General features: G+C 42.6%; 1 protein-coding gene across 11 annotated transcripts in view; it reads right to left on the reverse strand.

The window, feature by feature from the left end:
- Positions 1-19,447, reverse strand: part of YIPF7 (Yip1 domain family member 7) — a 145,579-nt gene that overhangs the window by 39,747 nt on the left and 86,385 nt on the right. For all 11 annotated transcript variants that reach the window (XM_044298792.1, XM_044298787.1, XM_044298799.1 and 8 more), the window contains one exon: positions 14,713-14,894. In XM_044298792.1, the coding sequence (XP_044154727.1) occupies positions 14,713-14,894 (182 nt within the window). The remainder of the gene's footprint in view (positions 1-14,712; positions 14,895-19,447) is intronic.

The raw sequence follows: 19,447 nt of genomic DNA on the forward strand, positions 1-19,447 counted from the left end.
AAGGACCAGGCTCATTTTCACCTTAAGGACCAGGCCATTTTTTGCAAATCTGACCAGTGTCACTTTAAGTGCTGATAACTTTAAAACGCTTTTACTTATACAGGCCATTCTGAGATTGTTTTTTCGTCACATATTGTACTTCATGACACTGGTAAAATAAAGTCAAAAAAATTAATTTTTTTGCATAATAAAATACCTAATTTACCAAAAATTTGGAAAAATTAGCAAATATCAAAGTTTCAGTTTCTCTACTTCTGTAATACATAGTAATACCCCCAAAAATTGTGATGACTTTACATTCCCCATATGTCTACTTCATGTTTATAGCATTTTGGGAATGATATTTTATTTTTTGGGGATGTTACAAGGGTTAGAAGTTTAGAAGCAAATTTTGAAATTTTTCAGAAATCTTCAAAATCCCACTTTTTATGGACCAGTTCAGGTTTGAAGTCACTTTGTGAGGCTTAGATAATAGAAACCTCCCAAAAATGACCCCATTCTAGAAACTACACCCCTCAAGGTATTCAAAACTGTTTTTACAAACTTTTTTAACCCTTTAGGTCTTCCACAAGACTTCATGGCAAAAAGACATACATTTTAAGAATTTAGATTTTTGGGAAAATTTTCCAATATAATCAATTTTTTCCTGGAAAAAAACAAGGGTTAACTGCCAAACAAAACTCAAAATGGGTTGCCCTGCTTCTGTAGTTTGCAGAAATACCCCATATGTGGTCGTAAACTACTGTTTGGCCGAACGGGAGGACATAGAAGGAGGGGAATACCATATGGGTTTTGCAAGGCAGATTTTGCAGGACTGGTTTTGTTTATACCATGTCCCATTTCAAGCCCCCCCTTGTACCCCTAGAATAGAAATTGCAAAAAAGTGACTCCATCTAAGAAAGTACACCCCTCAAGGTATTCAAAACTGGGTTTACAAACTTTGTTAACCCTGTAGGTGTTCCACAAGAGTTAATGGCAGATGGAGAAACAATTTAGAAATTTCTATTTTTTGGAAAATTTTCAATTTTAACCAATTTTTTACAGCAATAAAGTAAGGGTTAACAGCCAAACAAAACTCAAAATGGGTTGCCCTGCTTCTGTAGTTTGCAGAAATACCCCATATGTGGTCGTAAACTACTGTTTGGCCAAACGGGAGGACATAGAAGGAGGGGAACACCATATGGGTTTTGCAAGGCAGATTTTGCAGGACTGGTTTTGTTTATACCATGTTCCATTTCAAGCCCCCCCTTGTACCCCTAGAATAGAAATTGCAAAAAAGTGACTCCATCTAAGAAAGTACACCCCTCAAGGTATTCAAAACTGGGTTTACAAACTTTGTTAACCCTGTAGGTGTTCCACAAGAGTTAATGGCAGATGGAGAAACAATTTAGAAATTTCTATTTTTTGGAAAATTTTCAATTTTAACCCATTTTTTACAGCAATAAAGTAAGGGTTAACAGCCAAACAAAACTCAAAATGGGTTGCCCTGCTTCTGTAGTTTGCAGAAATACCCCATATGTGGTCGTAAACTACTGTTTGGCCAAACGGGAGGACATACAAGGAGGGGAATACCATATGGGTTTTGCAAGGCAGATTTTGCAGGACTGGTTTTGTTTATACCATGTTCCATTTCAAGCCCCCCCCTTGTACCCCTAGAATAGAAATTGCAAAAAAGTGACTCCATCTAAGAAAGTACACCCCTCAAGGTATTCAAAACTGGGTTTACAAACTTTGTTAACCCTGTAGGTGTTCCACAAGAGTTAATGGCAGATGGAGAAACAATTTAGAAATTTCTATTTTTTGGAAAATTTTCAATTTTAACCCATTTTTTACAGCAATAAAGTAAGGGTTAACAGCCAAACAAAACTCAATATGGGTTGCCCTGATTCTGTAGTTTGCAGAAACACCCCACATGTGGCCGTAAACTACTGTACGGACACACGGTAGGGCGTAGAGGGAAAGGTGCGGCGTGTGGTTTTTGGAAAGCAGATTTTGCTGGACTAATTTATTTACACCATGTCCCATTTTAAGCCCCCCTGATGCACCCCTAGAGTAGAAACTCCATAAAAGTGACCCCATCTAAGAAACTACACCCCTCAAGGCATTCAAAACTGGTTTTACAAACTTTGTTAACCCTTTAGGTGTTCCACAAGAGTTATTGGCAAATGGAGATGAAATTCGAGAATTTACATTTTTTGCCAAATTTATTATTTGCTCCATTTTTTCCAGTAACAAAGCAAGGGTTAACAGCCAAACAAAAGTCTATATTTATTGCCCAGATTCTGTAGTTTGCAGAAAAACCCCCCATATGTGGCCGTAAACTACTGTACGGGCACACGGTAGGGCGTAGAGGGAAAGGTGCGGCGTGTGGCTTTTAGAAGGCAGATTTTGCTGGACTGGTTTATTTACACCATGTCCCATTTGAAGCCCCCGTAGAGTAGAAACTCCATAAAAGTGACCCCATCTAAGAAACTACACCCCTCCAGGTATTCAAAACTGGTTTTCCAAACTTTGTTAACCCTTTATGTGTTCCACAAGAGTTATTGGCAAATGGAGATGAAATTCGAGAATTTAAATTTTTTGCCAAATTTTTTATTTACTCCATTTTTTCCAGTAACAAAGCAAGGGTTAACAGCCAAACAAAAGTCTATATTTATTGCCCAGATTCTGTCGTTTGCAGAAACACCCCATATGTGGCCGTAAACTACTGTACGGGCACACAGTAGGGCGTAGAGGGAAAGGTGCGGCGTGTGGCTTTTAGAAGGCACATTTTGCTGGACTGGTTTATTTACACTATGTCCCATTTGAAGCCCCCCTGATGCACCCCTAGAGTAGAAACTCCAAAAAAGTGACCCCATTTTAGAAACTACGGGATAGGGTGGCAGTATTGTTGGTACTATTTTAGGGTACATATGATTTTTGGTTGCTCTATATTACACTTTTTGTGAGGCAAAGTAACAAAAAATTGCTGTGTTGGCACCATTTTTATTTTTTGTTATTTACAACATTCATCTGACAGGTTGGATCATGTGGTACTTTTATAGAGCAGGTTGTCACGGACGCGACAATACCAAATATGACAACTTTTTTTGGTTGTTTGTTTCAGTTTTACATAACAAAGCATTTGAAAAAAAAAACTGATTCTTTAGTGTCTCCACATTCTGAAAGCCATAGTTTTATTTATTTTTTGGGCGACTGTCTTGTGTAGGGGCTCATTTTTTTCGGGATGAGATGACTGTTTGATTGGCACTATTTTGGGGTGCATATGACTTTTTGATCGCTTGCTATTACACTTTTTGTGATCTAAGGTGACAAAAAAATGGCTTTTTTTACACCATTTTTTATATTTTACGGTATTCACCTGAGGGGTTAGATCATGTGATATTTTTATAGAGCAGGTTATTACGGACGCAGTGATACCTAATATATACTTTTTTTTTATTTATGTCAGTTTTACACAATGATTTCATTTTTGAAACAAAAAAAAATCATGTTTTAGTGTCTCCATAGACTGAGAGCCATTGTTTTTTCAGTTTTTGGGCGATTATCTTAGGTAGGGTCTCATTTTTTGCGGGATAAGATTACGGTTTGATTGGCACTATTTTGGGGTGCGTATGACTTTTTGATCGCTTGCTATTACACTTTTTGTGATCTAAGGTGACAAAAAATGGCTTTTTTTACACAGTTTATATTTTTTATTTTTTACGGTATTCACCTGAGGGGTTAGATCATGTGATATTGTTATAGAGCAGGTTATTACGGACGCAGTGATACCTAATATATATACTTTTTTTTTATTTGTCAGTTTTACACAATGATTTCATTTTTGAAACAAAAAAAATCATGTTTTAGTGTCTCCATAGTCTGAGAGCCATAGTTTTTTCAGTTTTTGGGCGATTATCTTGGGTAGGGTATGATTTTTGCGGGATGAGATGGCGGTTTGATTGGCACTATTTTGGGGTGCGTATGACTTTTTGATCGCTTGCTACTACACTTTTTGTGATGTAAGATGACAAAAAATGGCTTTTTTTACACCGTTTTTTTTATTTTATTTTTACGGTATTCACCTGAGGGATTAGGTCATGTGATATTTTTATAGAGAAGGTTAATACGGACGCGTCAATACCCAATATATAAATATTTTTTTTATTTATTTAAGTTTTACACAATGATTTCATTTTTGAAAAAAAAAAAAAATGTTTTAGTGTCTTCATAGTCTGAGAGCCATAGTTTTTTCAGTTTTTGGGCGATTGTACTATGTAGGGGCTCATTTTTTGTGGGATGAGGTGACGGTTAGATTGGTACTATTTTGGGGGGCATACGCCGTTTTGATCGCTTGGTGTTGCACTTTTAGTGATGTAAGTTGACAAAAATGGCTTTTTTATACACAGTTTTTATTTTTTATTTTTTATGGTGCCTATCGGATGGGGTGGATCATGTAATATATTTATAGAGCCGTTCGTTACGGACGCAGCGATACCTAATATGTGTGTTTTTTCTTTTTTTTTCAATTTTTTATTAGAAAATCAGGGGAATGGGGCTTTTTTTTTTTTTTTTTTACTTGAAACTTTATTTTTTTTATTCCAAACACTTTTTTTTTTTACTTTTTTTAAAACTTTATTTCTATCCCACTCTGATCCCCTCTGCAATGCATTACAATACATCTGTATTGTAATGCATTGCCTGTTAGTGTATGACATTGAGTCATACACTAACTGGTTGCCTAGGAGACCCAGCCTGAGGCTGGATCTCCTCGGCTCCCGTAGAAGGCAGTTCCCGATGCCGTGCAGGGCATTGGGCAGCCTCTGCACGGCATCGGGCTGCCTTGTCACGCATCGGGTCCCCGCCACAGCAGCGCGGGGACTCGATGCGATCACTCACCTGCCGCAAACAACTTCTATGTCGCGGTCCGCGCGGACCGCGGCATAGAAAGGGTTAATCCGCCGGCATCGCTGTAAACAGCGATGCCGGCGGATACAGCAGGGGCCCGGCTACCAGGGACTGCCGGACCCCTGCAGTGATCGGGTGCGCACCGCTCCGGTGCCCGCCCGATCATCCTGCCGTACATGTAAGGCGGAATGCATTCTGGCAATGCATCCCCCGCCGTACATGTACGGCGTTCTGCGCTAAGGGGTTAATAGGGTTTCCATTAATTTGCCTACTATTGATGTCAGACTCACTGGTCTATAGTTGCTCGATTCCTCCTTACTACCTTTCTTGTGAATGGGCACGACATTTGCCAATTTCCAATCTTCCGGGACGACTCCTGTTACTAATGATTGGTTAAATAAATCTGTTAACGGTTTTGCCAGCTCACCACTAAGCTCTTTTAATAATTTTGGGTGTATCTCATCAGGCCCCTGTGACTTATTTGTCTTCACTTTAGACAGCAAACTTAGAACATCTTCCTCTGTAAAGACACATGCATCAAATGATTTAATAGTCATCCTTTCTAGTGGAGGTCCTTCTCCTTCTTTTTCTTTTGTAAAAACTGAACAGAAGTATTCATTAAGGCAGTCCGCTAGCCCTTTATTCTCTTCTACATACCTACCGTCCTTTATTTTTAATTTAGTTATTCCTTGTTTTAATTTCCTTTTTTCATTTATATATCTGAAGAATGTCTTATCCCCTTTTTTCATAGACTGAGCTAGTTTTTCTTCTGCCTGAGCTTTAGAAGTTCTTATAACTTGCTTGGCCTCTTTCTGCCTAATCTTGTAGATTTCCTTATCTTCATTGCTCTGTTTTTTTTTTATAATTACAAAATGCTAGCTTTTTATTTTTAATGATTTGGGCCACTTCTGCTGAGTACCACAGTGGTCTCTTCCTTTTTTTGCTTTTACTGACAAGTCTAATGCAATTTTCTGTTGCCTTCAATAATTCACCTTTTAAGTAGTCCCATTTCTCCTGGACTCCATGTAATCCGTTCCAGTCTGATAAGGACTCATTTATGACTAATTTCATTTTTGAAAAGTCTGTTTTTCTAAAATCTAAAACTTTTGTTTTTGTGTGGTGGGACTCTTTCACAGTTCTTATATTAAACCACACTGACTGGTGATCACTAGATCCCAAGGTTTCGCCAACAATGACATCATATACCGAATCCCCATTTGTGAATATCAAATCCAAAATGGCCTCCCTCCGGGTTGGCTCCTCAACCATTTGTTGTAGGGATAACCCCAGTAGGGAATTTAGAATATCTGTACTCCTGGTAGAACTTGCTATTTTGGTTTTCCAGTTTATATCTGGAAGATTGAAATCTCCCATAATGATAACTTCTCCTTTCATTGTCATTTTAGCTATTTCTTCAACTAGTAGATCATCTAGTTCTTTAACTTGATCAGGTGGTCTATATATCACACCTACACGAGTTACTGCATGATTAGCAAACTGCAACGTAACCCAAACTGACTCTATGTTGGCCTCACCAACTTGTATTAGGTTAGATTTAATGCTATCTTTCACATACAGGGCCACTCCTCCTCCTTTCTTGCCTTCTCTGTCTCTTCTGTATAAAGAGTACCCTGGTATGGTTATGTCCCAGTCGCAAAAATAATTACGAGATTAGGAATTCTAGAATTCACAAGTTTATTGTGAATATAATGCGAAAAATTTGCAAAATATTGCAAAAACAAATATTGCCTATGACGCTCATCACTAATATTTATAAGTTCCAGACTATGAGCAAGGCATACAATGACTGAGACAACATCTTTAAACCCACAGAAGTCAAGTCATACCTTGCATCAATACATAATTCTAGTTCCTGTAAACATAGAAATGGAAAATTAAGTGGGTTAATTTCTGTTCCTACAAACAGTTGTGGTTTAGATAATCATGGGCTCAATAAGAAAACATTTTTTCTGTAATGGTCCTACCAATTATCATTATTCGCCAACTATTATGCCTGCTACCGTCTTCTTCACGTGTTAGGCTGGCAGCCAAAAGAACATAAATCAGTCACATCTTTTGTAATTTTCTATAAAAAGGTTGCACCTGACAATTCCATCAGCTTCATGGGATGTGAAATTGGGACAAATGATACAAGTGACAATCCTGTTTGATAGGATAGCTTTGTCATAATGATACATGACTGTATTTGTAAGAATGATTTCTATTTCTACAGAACGTATGGAGACTCTGATAAGTGAATGTGATCCATTATATTAACTTTCTTGAAACACTGATGTAACCATTTCCAGATAGGCTCTACTTGTAATTTCTGTCAATAACAAAATGATAAATGATACTATTCATAATTGAGACAAGCGAATTTCTTAAAAATTCGATTCAGCTGATCCGCTGAATTTCACCCAAAAATTTGCTTCGTGACAAATCACTTCGCCACAAAGGGCATTTTTTTGTAAGTAGCGGAAGCAATGAAAGGGAGCTGCGATAGCACCACCCCCCGTCATTGTACCCCTCAGATGCCGCGTTCATACATGATCGCGGCATCTGAGTGTACAAACAGTGAGAAAATTACATCAAACTTACTGCGTCTATTTGCGCGCGACGGCCGTCCACCGCCAACCTGCTTGATGATCTCGGCCGAAATCATGTGTGGCGCAAGATTACGTCATCACGTCAGCCGGCGCGATGATGTAATTTCGCACCGCTCGGGATTTCGGCTGAGATCTTCAAGCAAGATGGCGGCGGCCGGCCCGTCGCCCGCAAATAGATGCGGTAAGTTTGAATTTCAGGATTAATTGATTCGCTGACCCGAAGCATGAGGAAATTCGGCTTCTAGGCGCATCCCTATTCATAATGTGAAATAACCTTAAATCCTCCACAGATTACAATTTTTCTTAGGTATTGTACTTGTCAATTGGACTACAGATGCACGTCCAGGTCAAGACACGTTTTAGCCCCATCTACCTTCTCTCCCAACCTCGTAGCAAGGTCACTGTTATTTTACCACACATGTACCAAAGGCTTTGTCCGTACAGATACAAGTGGATCTGTGAATATGACAGAGACAAGTGGTCAGGGGACCCTTATTATGCGTATAACGCGAGGGTCGCGGGAAAGGCAGCCTAACATGAAGTCAGCCATGTGTGCCAGAGTACCAACAGGCAAGACGTTGATGTCGACATCAGGATGACTCTCCCTCACCTCCTCCTCCTCCACCTCTTCTGCCCATCCACGCTGAACAGATGGAATTAAAGTTCCATGGGTACTACCCTCTGTAGCCGAGGCAACTGTCTACAGCTCCTCCTCCTCTTCATGGTCCAATTCGCGCTGAGAAGATGAACTTTGGGTGGTTTGGGTATCACCCTGTGTAATGTCCTCCCCCATTTCCCCGTCTGCCACATTCAGAGCGTCGTCCTTAATTGTGAGCAGTGATCGTTTGAGTAGGACACAGCAGTGGGATGGTTATGCTGATAATAGCGTTATTGCAACTAACCATCTGTGTGGATTCATCAAAGTTTTTTAAAACCTCACAGAGGTCTGACATCAATTCCCACTCTTGCCTTGTGAATAGTGGCAGTTGACTCGAAAGCCGATGACCATGTTGCAGCTGGTATTCCACAACTGCCTTCTGTTGCTCACAAAGCCTGACCAACATGTAGAACGTAGAGTTCCAGCACATGCTCACGTCGCACAACAGTCGGTGGGCTGGAAGCCGCAATCGCTGCTGCAGCGTTGACAGACCGGCTGAAGGTGTGGACGACTTGCGGAAATGGGCACACACGCAGCGCGCCTTCACTACTGGCTCTGGCAAATTTGGGTAGGTTTTGATAAACCGCTGAACCACTACGTTTAATACGTGGGCTAGGCATGGGATGTGTGTCAGGTTGACGAGCTCCAAAGCCACCAACAAGTTACGGCCATTGTCGGTCACAACCATGCCTTGTTGTAGGTTGAGTGGAAAGAGCCACAGTTCGGTCTGGTCCCTTATACCCTGCCACAGCTCTGTGGCGGTGTGCTGTTTGTCCCTTAAGCTGATCAGCTTCAGCACGGCATGTTGACACTTACCCACAGCAGTGCTACACTGCTTCCAGCTAGCGACTGATGGCTGACTGCTGCTTGAGGTGGAAGTGGAGGAGGAGGCGGCAGAGGAGAAGTGGGGGTTGGAGCCAGTAACATAGCTGCTAGCAGAGACCCTGATGGATGATCTCCGTCCCTTAGTGCTCGCCTTCTTCATATTAATAGTTTTGTCACTAGATGTGGCGCAGATTGTATTACTGTCCGCTAAAGACACCGTTTTCGGATGCAGAACAGTATATGTCACAGAACACCACATATTATGGACACTATATTAGGCCCAGATTATTGGAATTTGCAATACAGACACTGTTTTCTGATGCAGTACAGTATATGTCACAGAACACCACAGATTATCGGCACTATATTAGGCCCAGATTATTGGAATTTGCAATACAGACATTGTTTTCTGATGTAGTACAGTATTGGTTACAGAACACCACAGATTATGGACACTATATTAGGCCCAGATTATTGGAATTTGCAATACAGACACATTTTTCGGATGCAGGACTGTATATGTCACAGAAACCCACAGAATATGGACACTATATTAGGCCCAGATCAGTTAAATTTGCCCTAAAGAAACAGTTTTCGGATGGCGTAATGTATATGTCACAGACAACAACACACTATGGACACTAGACTAGGCCCAGAGTATTTAAATTTACGCTAAAGAAACAGTTTTCGGATGGAGTACTGTATATGTCACGGATGTGTATTAAAAGCACACTATAGACAATAAATGTGGCGCTGATTATTTGAATTTACGCAAAAAGACACAGTCTGTGAATGATGTACAGTATATTTTACTAATAGGTATTAAAGAAAAATACCTTGCTGCTGTCAAACACACACAGTAGTCCTTAAAAAGACTTTGGGGTCTTTGTAAAGCTTATGGTAGTAAAAAGAGCAAATTTCTCTCCCTGCACTATCTGTCCCTTCCTCAGCACGGATGTCCTTGAGACTGATCAATTTAGCGCAGGTAAAAATATATTGCTGCTTTAAAACACACACACACACACAGTAGTCCTTAAAAGCTTTTTTAGAATAATAACTGAATTTAGCTCCCTACACTGCCTTTCCCTTCCTACGCTCTGCTCTCCCTGACTATGACTGATCCAAGCACGTGTCATTGGGTGCTATATAGTGCAACACCCCAAAGTTGTGTTACTAAACTCTTCTACCCCGCTGCAATCTCCTAAGAGCATTAACTTTGTCATCTCATGTAATTTTACATTATATCTTCAAAAATGTGCACAAAACCTTGTTAAATCTAATAATTGTTGCAATTTCCATGTTCACCAGCAGGTGGAAGCAATGTGTTAGCAAGGAGTTAAGTTCAGTTTAGTACATCTAAGCTGGAATAGTTTGTTCCAGCTTAGCTCCCCCTCTGTGAGCAGAGTGGGCTGTGTCCATATCCTGCAGCATGGGGAGAGAAGGAAATTAGAGTGAGTGTAGCCCACACCCTGCTAGGGGTAGGGTGTGCATGTTAGGAGCTCCCAGATATAGGGAACCAAACCAGGATCTTGTCTTGACTGAGACATTGATCATCATCCCCAGCCTGAGCCCTGCAGCCTTGGCTGGATGAAGCAAGCAGACAAACTCCAGTTCCAGGAAGAAAGCATCCCTGAGAAGATAACTGTGAGTAAAGTCCAGAGATCTAGGAGAAGCCATATTCCTCCTCAGCTAGTCAGTCCCCATACAGCAGAAGATATAAAGTGCAGAAGCCAAATTCCTGCCACATGTTTATAGCTACAAAGCAGATGTCCTTTCCTGCAAGCTCCAGGTTGGTAGAGCAGAAGATAAATCCCTGCCAAACATTGCCAATACCTGCTGGGACCTAAGACAAAAGCTGTATCTTGCTTGGATGAAAGTTACCCTCAGTAAAGACAAGTTTGAACTTTACCAAAGGTCTAGATCTCAATTTCTGCTGCAAATTTCTCTATTACTCCTACTAGCACTACACTCAATTTATTGCAAGTGAGCCAGGATCCAGGAGTCCAGCTGTACCCAGGTAGGAAACACCGTTGAAACCATTGCCACTACCATACAGAGACATTACACCACTCTGGCATTCCTAACCTGGGGCGTGAGTTACAACACCTTAGAGGGCCCTGTGACAGTACCCTGCACACGCTGCAATTAGTGTCAAGAACAAAACTATAGACTATTATACCCATATCCTGACCCACTGCATAATTTGGCATCAGTGTAACTGTACCACGGTCCTGCTCATTGCAATAGCACCCGATGACGCGTTCCGGCCAGCCAATCACTGTAATGCCAGCAGCCAACATGGGAAGGCCGAAGGTACGCTACAGCGCAGACAGGCGATCAGCAGCATCTCCACAATGTCCCATGGAAGCGTTCAGCTGTCCATCTCCCAAACACCGGAGAGATAGAATAATTACCCCTCTACCCACCTGCGAAACCTGGTCCTGAATTCCAGCATTTCAAAATTCCTGGCCTTTGAAATGCTTTCATTCCGTCTGGTACAGACAGAGACTTTTAAAAAACTTATGGAGGTGGCTGTCCCACAGTACGTGGTTCCCAGCCGCCATTACTTTTCCAGGCGAGCCATCCCCGCCCTGCACAACCAAGTGGCGGACAAAATTAGTTGTGCACTGCGCAATGTCATCTGTGGAAAGGTCCACATAACCACTGATACGTGGACCAGTAAGCACGGGCAAAGACGTTATATCTTCCTAACTGCACACTGGATAAATGCAGTGGCGGCTGGGCCTGAGGCGAATAATAGTTTGGCGCATGTCCTTCCAACACTGAGGATTGCAGGACGTTTCTCTTTGCCTCCTGTTGCCTCCTCCTCCGCTTCCTCCTCTACCGCCTACTCATCTGGTCAGCGCAACACCTTCACCACCAACTTCAGCACAGCCAAGAGGAAACAACAGCAGGCTGTTTTGAAACTCATCTGTTGGGGGGAAAAAACCCACACCGCGCAGGAGCTGTTGATGGGCATGGAACAACAGACCGATGAGTGGTTGGTGCCACTGAGCCTCAAACCCGGCGGTGTGCGATAATGGGCGAAATCTCGTAGCAGCTCTGAGCCTAGCCGGTTTGACGCACATCTCTTGCCTGGTGCATGTGCTGAATTTGGTAGTGCACAAAAAAACAAGTGTTCCTGAACAATTGCCCCAATATGTCAGAGCTGCTGCAGAAAGTGCGGTCCATCTATGCGCGCTTTCGGCGTTCTCACCCTGCTGCTGATCGCCTGTCTGCGCTGTAGCGTACCTTCGGCCTTTCCGCTCACCGCCTCATATGCGACGTGCCCACAAGGTGGAATTCCACCTTGCACATGCTGGAGAGTTAGTGGAGTTTCAACTGCAGCAGGTGATAGTGGAGTTTCAGCTGCAGCACACACGGGTGAGTAGCTCTGTGGAACAGCACCACTTCACCACCAACGAGTGAGCCTCCATGCGGGACGTGTGTGCTGTCTCGCGCTGTCTCGAGTACTCCACCAACATGGCCAGTGCCGATGAAGTCGTCCTCAGCGTTACTATCCCAATTCTATGTCTCCTTAAAAAAACGCTTTGGGCAATGATGGAAGAGGATGTAGCACAGGAGGAAGAGGAGAAGGAAGAGGGATCATGTCCACGGTTATCAGGCCAGTCATTCACAATTGGCTTGGAGGGCGGGTTCCTGCACCAACAGAGGCCAGGTACATAATTGTCCAGCCACGGCACAGTTCTGGTGGATGGGGAGGATGATGAGTAGGAGGAACCATGTTCTCAGCAGGGTGGCACCCAAAGCAGCTCATGGGCATCACTGAAGAGTGCCTGGGGGGACTGGGGGGATACAGAGGACACAGACAATACACCTCCCTCAGAGGACAGCTTGTCATTGCATCAGCCTGGCTCACATGAGCGACTACATGCTGCAGTGCCTGCGCAACGACCCCCGAGTTGCGCACATTATAACCAGTGCTGGATCCCCGCTACAAGGACAACGTACCGTCCTTATTTCCATCACTGGAGCATGATCGGAAGATGCGCGAGTACAAGCGCACGCTGGTAGACACGGGTCTGATGGAAGCACAAGGCAAAGGCAGAGAAGGAGGAAGAAGTCGCCAATGCAGCTGGGGCAACGCTAGCACCTCAGAAGGGAGAGTTAGCATGGCAAAAATGGGAAAAAGCTTTGTCAGCACGCCACAACAACCAGCACCACCAGCTGATATGGAACGTCTTAGCAGGAGGCAGCATTTCAGCAACATGGTAGAACATTACGTGTGCACACGCCTACACGTACTGACTGATGGGTCTACCCCCTTCACTTTCTGGGTCTCCAAATTGGGCACATGGCCTGAGCTTGCCCTTTACGCCTTAGAGGTGCTGACCTGCCCTGCGGCCAGTGTATGGCCTGAACGTGTGTTCAGCATGGCAGGGGGGGTGATCACAGACAAGCGCAGCTGCCTGTCCACAGCCAAAGTGGACAAGCTCACGTTCATTAAAATGAACCAGGCAGGGATCCCACACGACTTGTCCGTACCTTGTGCAGAATAGACAAGTATACCGGCTGCACCCAGTCATCGTTATAATCCAGCGCAATTAATTTCTCTTTGTTTTCTTTTTTATATTTCCAAATGTTTTGGGGTCTTCCCAAATTTATAAAATAATAAATAAATACAAACTACAAAAATAGTGTTGGCTGCCTCCTCCTCCACCACCGCTTCCACCTACACCGCCATGTCCACCGCCTCCTCAACCTCCTACTCCACTTTGACCTCCGCTTTCTAGTTCAAGATCATTATTTTTAACTTTTTTAAATTCTATGTTAATTTAATTCATTTCCCTGTCCACATTTGTTTGCAGGGCAATTGTCCTGCTCTTGCCCCTATGTTGCTTCTTTTTGCAGGCCTCTAGCCCTTTCTATGACTTTTTCCGAACCATTTTAGTGCCCCAAATTTCGGGTCCCCATTGACTTCAATGGGGCTTGGGTTCGCAGTCAAGTTCGGGTCTTGAACCCGAACTTTGCGGCAAAGTTTGGCCAAACCCGAACTTCCACGTGTTCGGTCAACCCTAGTAATTACTCTCCCCTAGTCCCAAGTTTAAACACTCCTCCAACCTTCTAGCCATCTTCTCCCCCAAAACAGCTGCACCTTTCCCAATGAGGTGCATCCCATCCCTACGATAGAGCCTGTAGCCGACAGAGAAGTCAGCCCAATTCTCCAGTAACCCAACCCATCCTTCTTACACCAGTTCTTGAGCCACTTGTTAATCTTTCTAATCTCCTGCTACCTTTCTGATGTGGCTCATGGTAAGGTAGTATTTCAGAAAATACTACCTTTGAGATCCTTACCCTGAGCTTGCGACCCAACTTCCTAAAATAATTTTTAAGGACCTACCTCTAATGATTGTAGTAATGATTGTGGATCCCCATATGGTAGCAATGGTTGCTTCATGTACTTTTGGAATAATTCGGAATGAACTTCCTCATTCCCGATCACCGCACACTCTATCAGCTATAGAGCCCTAAGGGTACAGGCATATGTGGGAAGTCTGCAGAGGATCTGCATTTATTCTGCAGCAGCAACCTTCACACCAAAGGGTGTTATTCATGTTTTTTTAGACTCATACCTCAATATTTTTGTAGAATATTTTTATTATATTGTATATAGAATCAGTTGGATTGTTTAGAACAAATTCTAATGTGGACTATAGAACAATTAGGAAAATAACAATAATGAGCAGATTTCCATAGATTCATACTTACTGTAGAGAAAACAAAATGGCAAAGCAGGAAAGTATCACCATAGGCAGAAGGCAGTAACCCAAGACACTGGCAACACATCCATGAGAGACATCTGTGATACTCATCAGGTTTAATAAAGCATGAATTCCCAGGCAGCCAAGTATACTCATTGTGTACACATAGCCAAAATGAATCTTTCCTGCCTGCAGACAAAGGAGACATTTTAGATGGAATTATTTTTAGTTTTTGTAGAAATATGCAAAAAGAGAATATCTTTACTTATTGATTGGAATGCTCTTTATTGTTTTAAGAAGTTTTTCTTGCAAAGTTTCCAGTTGCCAGTTATGATAAAGAAAAATGGCATACTTATACAGTAAATGGTGCATCTGCAGTGTGATCCTTACCTCCCAACTTTTAAAAATCTCAAAGAGGGACAACATATAGAGTGCGCATCGCTGCAATTTTTTACATAATAGGCCACGCCTCTAACTCCTCCCACATAATCATTAGTGACTCCGTCAGAACTGAAGCAGCTGGGGATTGGTTAGTGTAAGTTCCTTTATTTTTTTACAGCATGTGGAGCCCCTAGGACAATTTTTCGCCTTGCACTTCAACATTCATTTAAATATATTAGCATATAAATCATCGGATTATAGATATTTGAAGGTCCAAATTGCACCAAATAATGAAGTTATGGTCTAATATACAGGTGGAAACCATACAGATAGTTTAATAAGGAGCACATTTATTGTTGCATAGGGATGAGCGAACCCATTAATGTTCGGGTTCGCCGGATTCGGCCGAACTTCAGGTCAAAGTTCCGAACTTGCACCCCATTGAAGTCAATGGGGACCCGAACTTCACTTTATTTTTTTCTGTTATAACATGTTTATAGCGGAAAATAATAGAATTCTTAAGACAGAATGCAAAAGAATATATCAATTTACGGGTTAAAAAAAAAAAATCACCTCGTCCTTGATTGCACTGCTGCAGTGTCTTCTATCTTCTTTCAACAGGACCTGCGAAAAGGACCTGCGATGACGCCACCGTGCTCACCACGTGGATCAAAGAGGGACTTGGGTCAAAAACAGGGACTGTCCTTCCAAAAGAGGGACACTTGGGAGGCATGGTGTGACCCCTTGGCCATCAGCTCACCGTCCCACCCTTCACTCATATAGATAACAGGCTAGAGGTCAGTGTTGTAGGCAGGTGGAGGATCCAGGAATGTCTTGGAGAGGAACTCTCTTGTACCTCAAGTACAGCCGTCGGCAGGATAGTAAAGATGAGGATGTGTCCTCATCTCTACTCAATAGTGTTGCGTGAATCAAAGCAGTAAAAATTTAAAAAATATATACCTTATATATTTGCATTCGAAGATGCTGTCGTGGCCATCTTGATTGCAGAAACCGCAAAAAATCTTGCACAGGGTAACGTATGACATCACCATGCTGGCGCCCTGGCCAGGCACACGTCACTGCACGAGATTACAAGTGTTGTAATCAAGATTGCCGCAATGGCCTCTATGCAAGCAAATGGATAAGGCGGGTAATAATTTAAATATTTTTTTTTTACCTTGATTAACCCCTGGAAGGCCTAAATTGTAGCCTCAGATGCCGTGATTAGCGATGAACTCGACGTCTGAGGGGTTCAATGAGGGGAGGGGGCGGTGCAATCGCCATTCCCTATCATTGTGCCCGCTACATACATAGAAATGTGCTTTCTTTGTGAAATTTGGCAAAGCAGTCGAGGAGAATTTTTCATAATTTTGCTCGTCTCCAATAGTCAAACTCAAGGGCAGTGGGTCAGCCAGAGAGGATAATGGTCAAGAGTAGTGTTGATCATAAATATTCTAATCGCAAATTTTTATCGAGAATATCGGCACTTCGAGAATTCGCGAAGGTGTAGAATATAGTGCTATATATTCGCAATCGCGAATATTCTAGATTTTTTTTCATCAGTTACCTCCCTTCTTGCTTGTGGACCAATAAGAAAGGCTGCAATATCTTTGTCAGAGCTTAGCAACATCCCTAGCAACCAATAGGAAAGTTGCCGACCCCTTTACTATATAAGAAACTCCCCAGCAGCCATTTCCTGCTGTTTTTTTGCAGTTCTGAGAGATAGAGCAGTGACATTGCTGTGCTCTGTGCTTTCATCTGGACCCTATTCCTTATCCAATTACATTAGATAGTTAGTTAGCTCAGATATATATATATATATATATATATATATATATATATATATATTACAGACAGATAGTGGAACAAAGTCAGTGTAGGTTAGATAGTGATATAGTGTAGCTTCCAGTGCAGGGTGTTAGGTAGTGTGATAGGAATTACTGTTTCTCTGCTGCCCATACATACATGATACAGACATACTGCTGTGATGCCACAACAATACTTAGTGCACCAATCAGTAATATCTACTCAGACCTGACAAAATGTGAAGCTGCATGTATTGTGCAAAAAATATGCGCATCAGTGCTGATTTGTGCAATCGCGAAAAATAATGACTGGAGATCACGAATTCTAGAATTTGCTAATTTATTGCGAATATAATGCGAAAAATTTGCTAAATATTGTGAAAAAGAATATTGCCTATGCAGCTCATCACTAGTCATGAGGAGTAACCTCAGACCTTCAGGAGCAGGTGGAGAGAAGCAGAGAGGAAGCCCCGGGTGTGGGAAGAGGACAGAGAGAGAAGCAGGCAGCGTGGAAACAAGTTCAGGACAAGAGAAGGTAGAGTGAGAAGTTAGGAAAGAAGGAAGAGAAGCTAGTAGAAGGAGGTATCTACAGCAACCACCCTAAAGAGCTGAGGTAACAGAGAAATAGGCCTATTATGGCCAGCAGAGTTACTAAGTGAGAAGCAACACTTCTGTTGACACTATATTTGATGCTAGTATAAACCACATTCAAATTTCAGTTTCTTAAAGTTTTTAGTTTTTTTTAGTTTTTTTTTAATTTTTGTGGATCCCAAGGAAAATAATAATTTACCAGTGGACTTGACAACTTATTCACTTTGTAATTCCATTGGTGAACTGGCCATCTCTTTTTTCTGCTATCTCTTTTCACATCAGATGTAAGCAGAAACTTAGCACCACTTAGGCACTAGTACTTCATGGGGCACTACTTCTGTCTGGGGCACAATTTGGAGCACAATTACTCTCTATGGCACCATCTGTTTGGCCTTATTATTTTTTGGGTTCACTATCTGGCGCAAGTATTTTGTTGTTACTGTGTGTGAAGCACATGATGCATTTCTCAGTTCCAGCTGGTACAGTAATGAAGCAGCACAGCGTTCATGGTAGGAGTAGGGTGGGAAGTTTGTGTAGAAGGTGAGGAATAGGTGAGAATGGTGGTAGAAAACCAACCTGATTGTGTAGTTATCGGACGATGAAGAAAAATGTTTGGGTGGCGGGGGGTGGGGCACTCCTAAAATATTTTCCCTGGGACCAGTAATTTGAGAAAACAGCCCTGTCTGTGAGCTACATTCAACTCTAAGTGATGGCTAGGAACATTTATGGTCAGTTCGCAGTGTTCACCAGCAAACACATGCGGGCTGCCATCTTTAGTAAGGTAGACTCAACCGTCCGGCGATGAACAGGTGAGCCCTTACCTGTGTTTTTGAGGGACCGCGTGTTCCCTATCCAGAAGGTTACACCTCTTAAGTCTTAAGGCATCCAAGATATATGACACAGGCAAAAAAAATCAGGTTCCCACTGCCAACACTCTAAGGCACCTGTGTGAAGCACTGCAGGTCACCAGAAATTACTTGTGTGTGTGATTGTACTCACAAGCGCAGTTTGACATATAGGCACATAGTATAACTCCACGGCTCTCCTTTAATCCACGCGTCTTCACCACCACTTAAACAAGGATCACTCCAATAGTGAAGCACCGCTAGTAAATCGCTGTATAAAAAGTGTTTAACCACCTCCGGACCGCCTAACGCAGATTCGCGTTGCGGAGGTGGCAGCGCTGCGCAGAGTCACGCATATACCAAGATGACGCGCTTTGCCGGCCTGCGCATGCGCATCGCGGGCCAGCAAAAGTTAAAGGAAGGTCACGTCAGCAACCTGCCAGCCAATGATCGTTGCTGGCAGGTTGCTGATTTTTAAAAAATCCAATGAGAAGCCAGATAACAGATCATATTAGTAAATATGATCTGTTATATGGCTTCCCTGCTCCTCTGCTGGTCCTTTTCGTCGGTTGGATCCAGCAGAGGAGCAGTCTTCACAGTGAGTAACACCAACACCACACTTTAGCCCCAGATCACCCCCTGCACCCCAATTAACCCTTTGATCACCCCTTTGATCGCCCCTGTCAATCACTAGTGAAAGTGAAAAAAGTGATCAGTGCAAACTGTCACTTTTTTTTTCACTAGTATTGACTGTTAGGTTTTAGGGATAGTTTAGGCCCCTTGGTTAGGTAGTTTAGGGATCAGTTAGCGCCCAGCCCACCGCACCGCAGTCACTTATTCGCTGATTAGCGTATCGCTAATCAGCTTTTGTACTTTTATAGTATCTGGAAGTGATCAAAACTGAGATCTATAATAGTATTAGTGTCATCTTAGCTCACCCTCCACCCAAAAACGCAGTGTTTGCCCGATCAGGCCTGATCGGTCGCCCACACGTGCGTTCGCCCACGCCCGCCCCAGTGACAAAAAATGTTATTTTTTTTGATCACTGCACAATCACTTTACAAAGTGAAAAAAAAAATCAGTTTTGATATTTTTTATCAACCGCAGCGACCTCTGGTAC

This window comes from Bufo gargarizans, chromosome 1 (assembly GCF_014858855.1).
Source record: "Bufo gargarizans isolate SCDJY-AF-19 chromosome 1, ASM1485885v1, whole genome shotgun sequence".
NCBI classification, from domain to species: domain Eukaryota; kingdom Metazoa; phylum Chordata; class Amphibia; order Anura; family Bufonidae; genus Bufo; species Bufo gargarizans.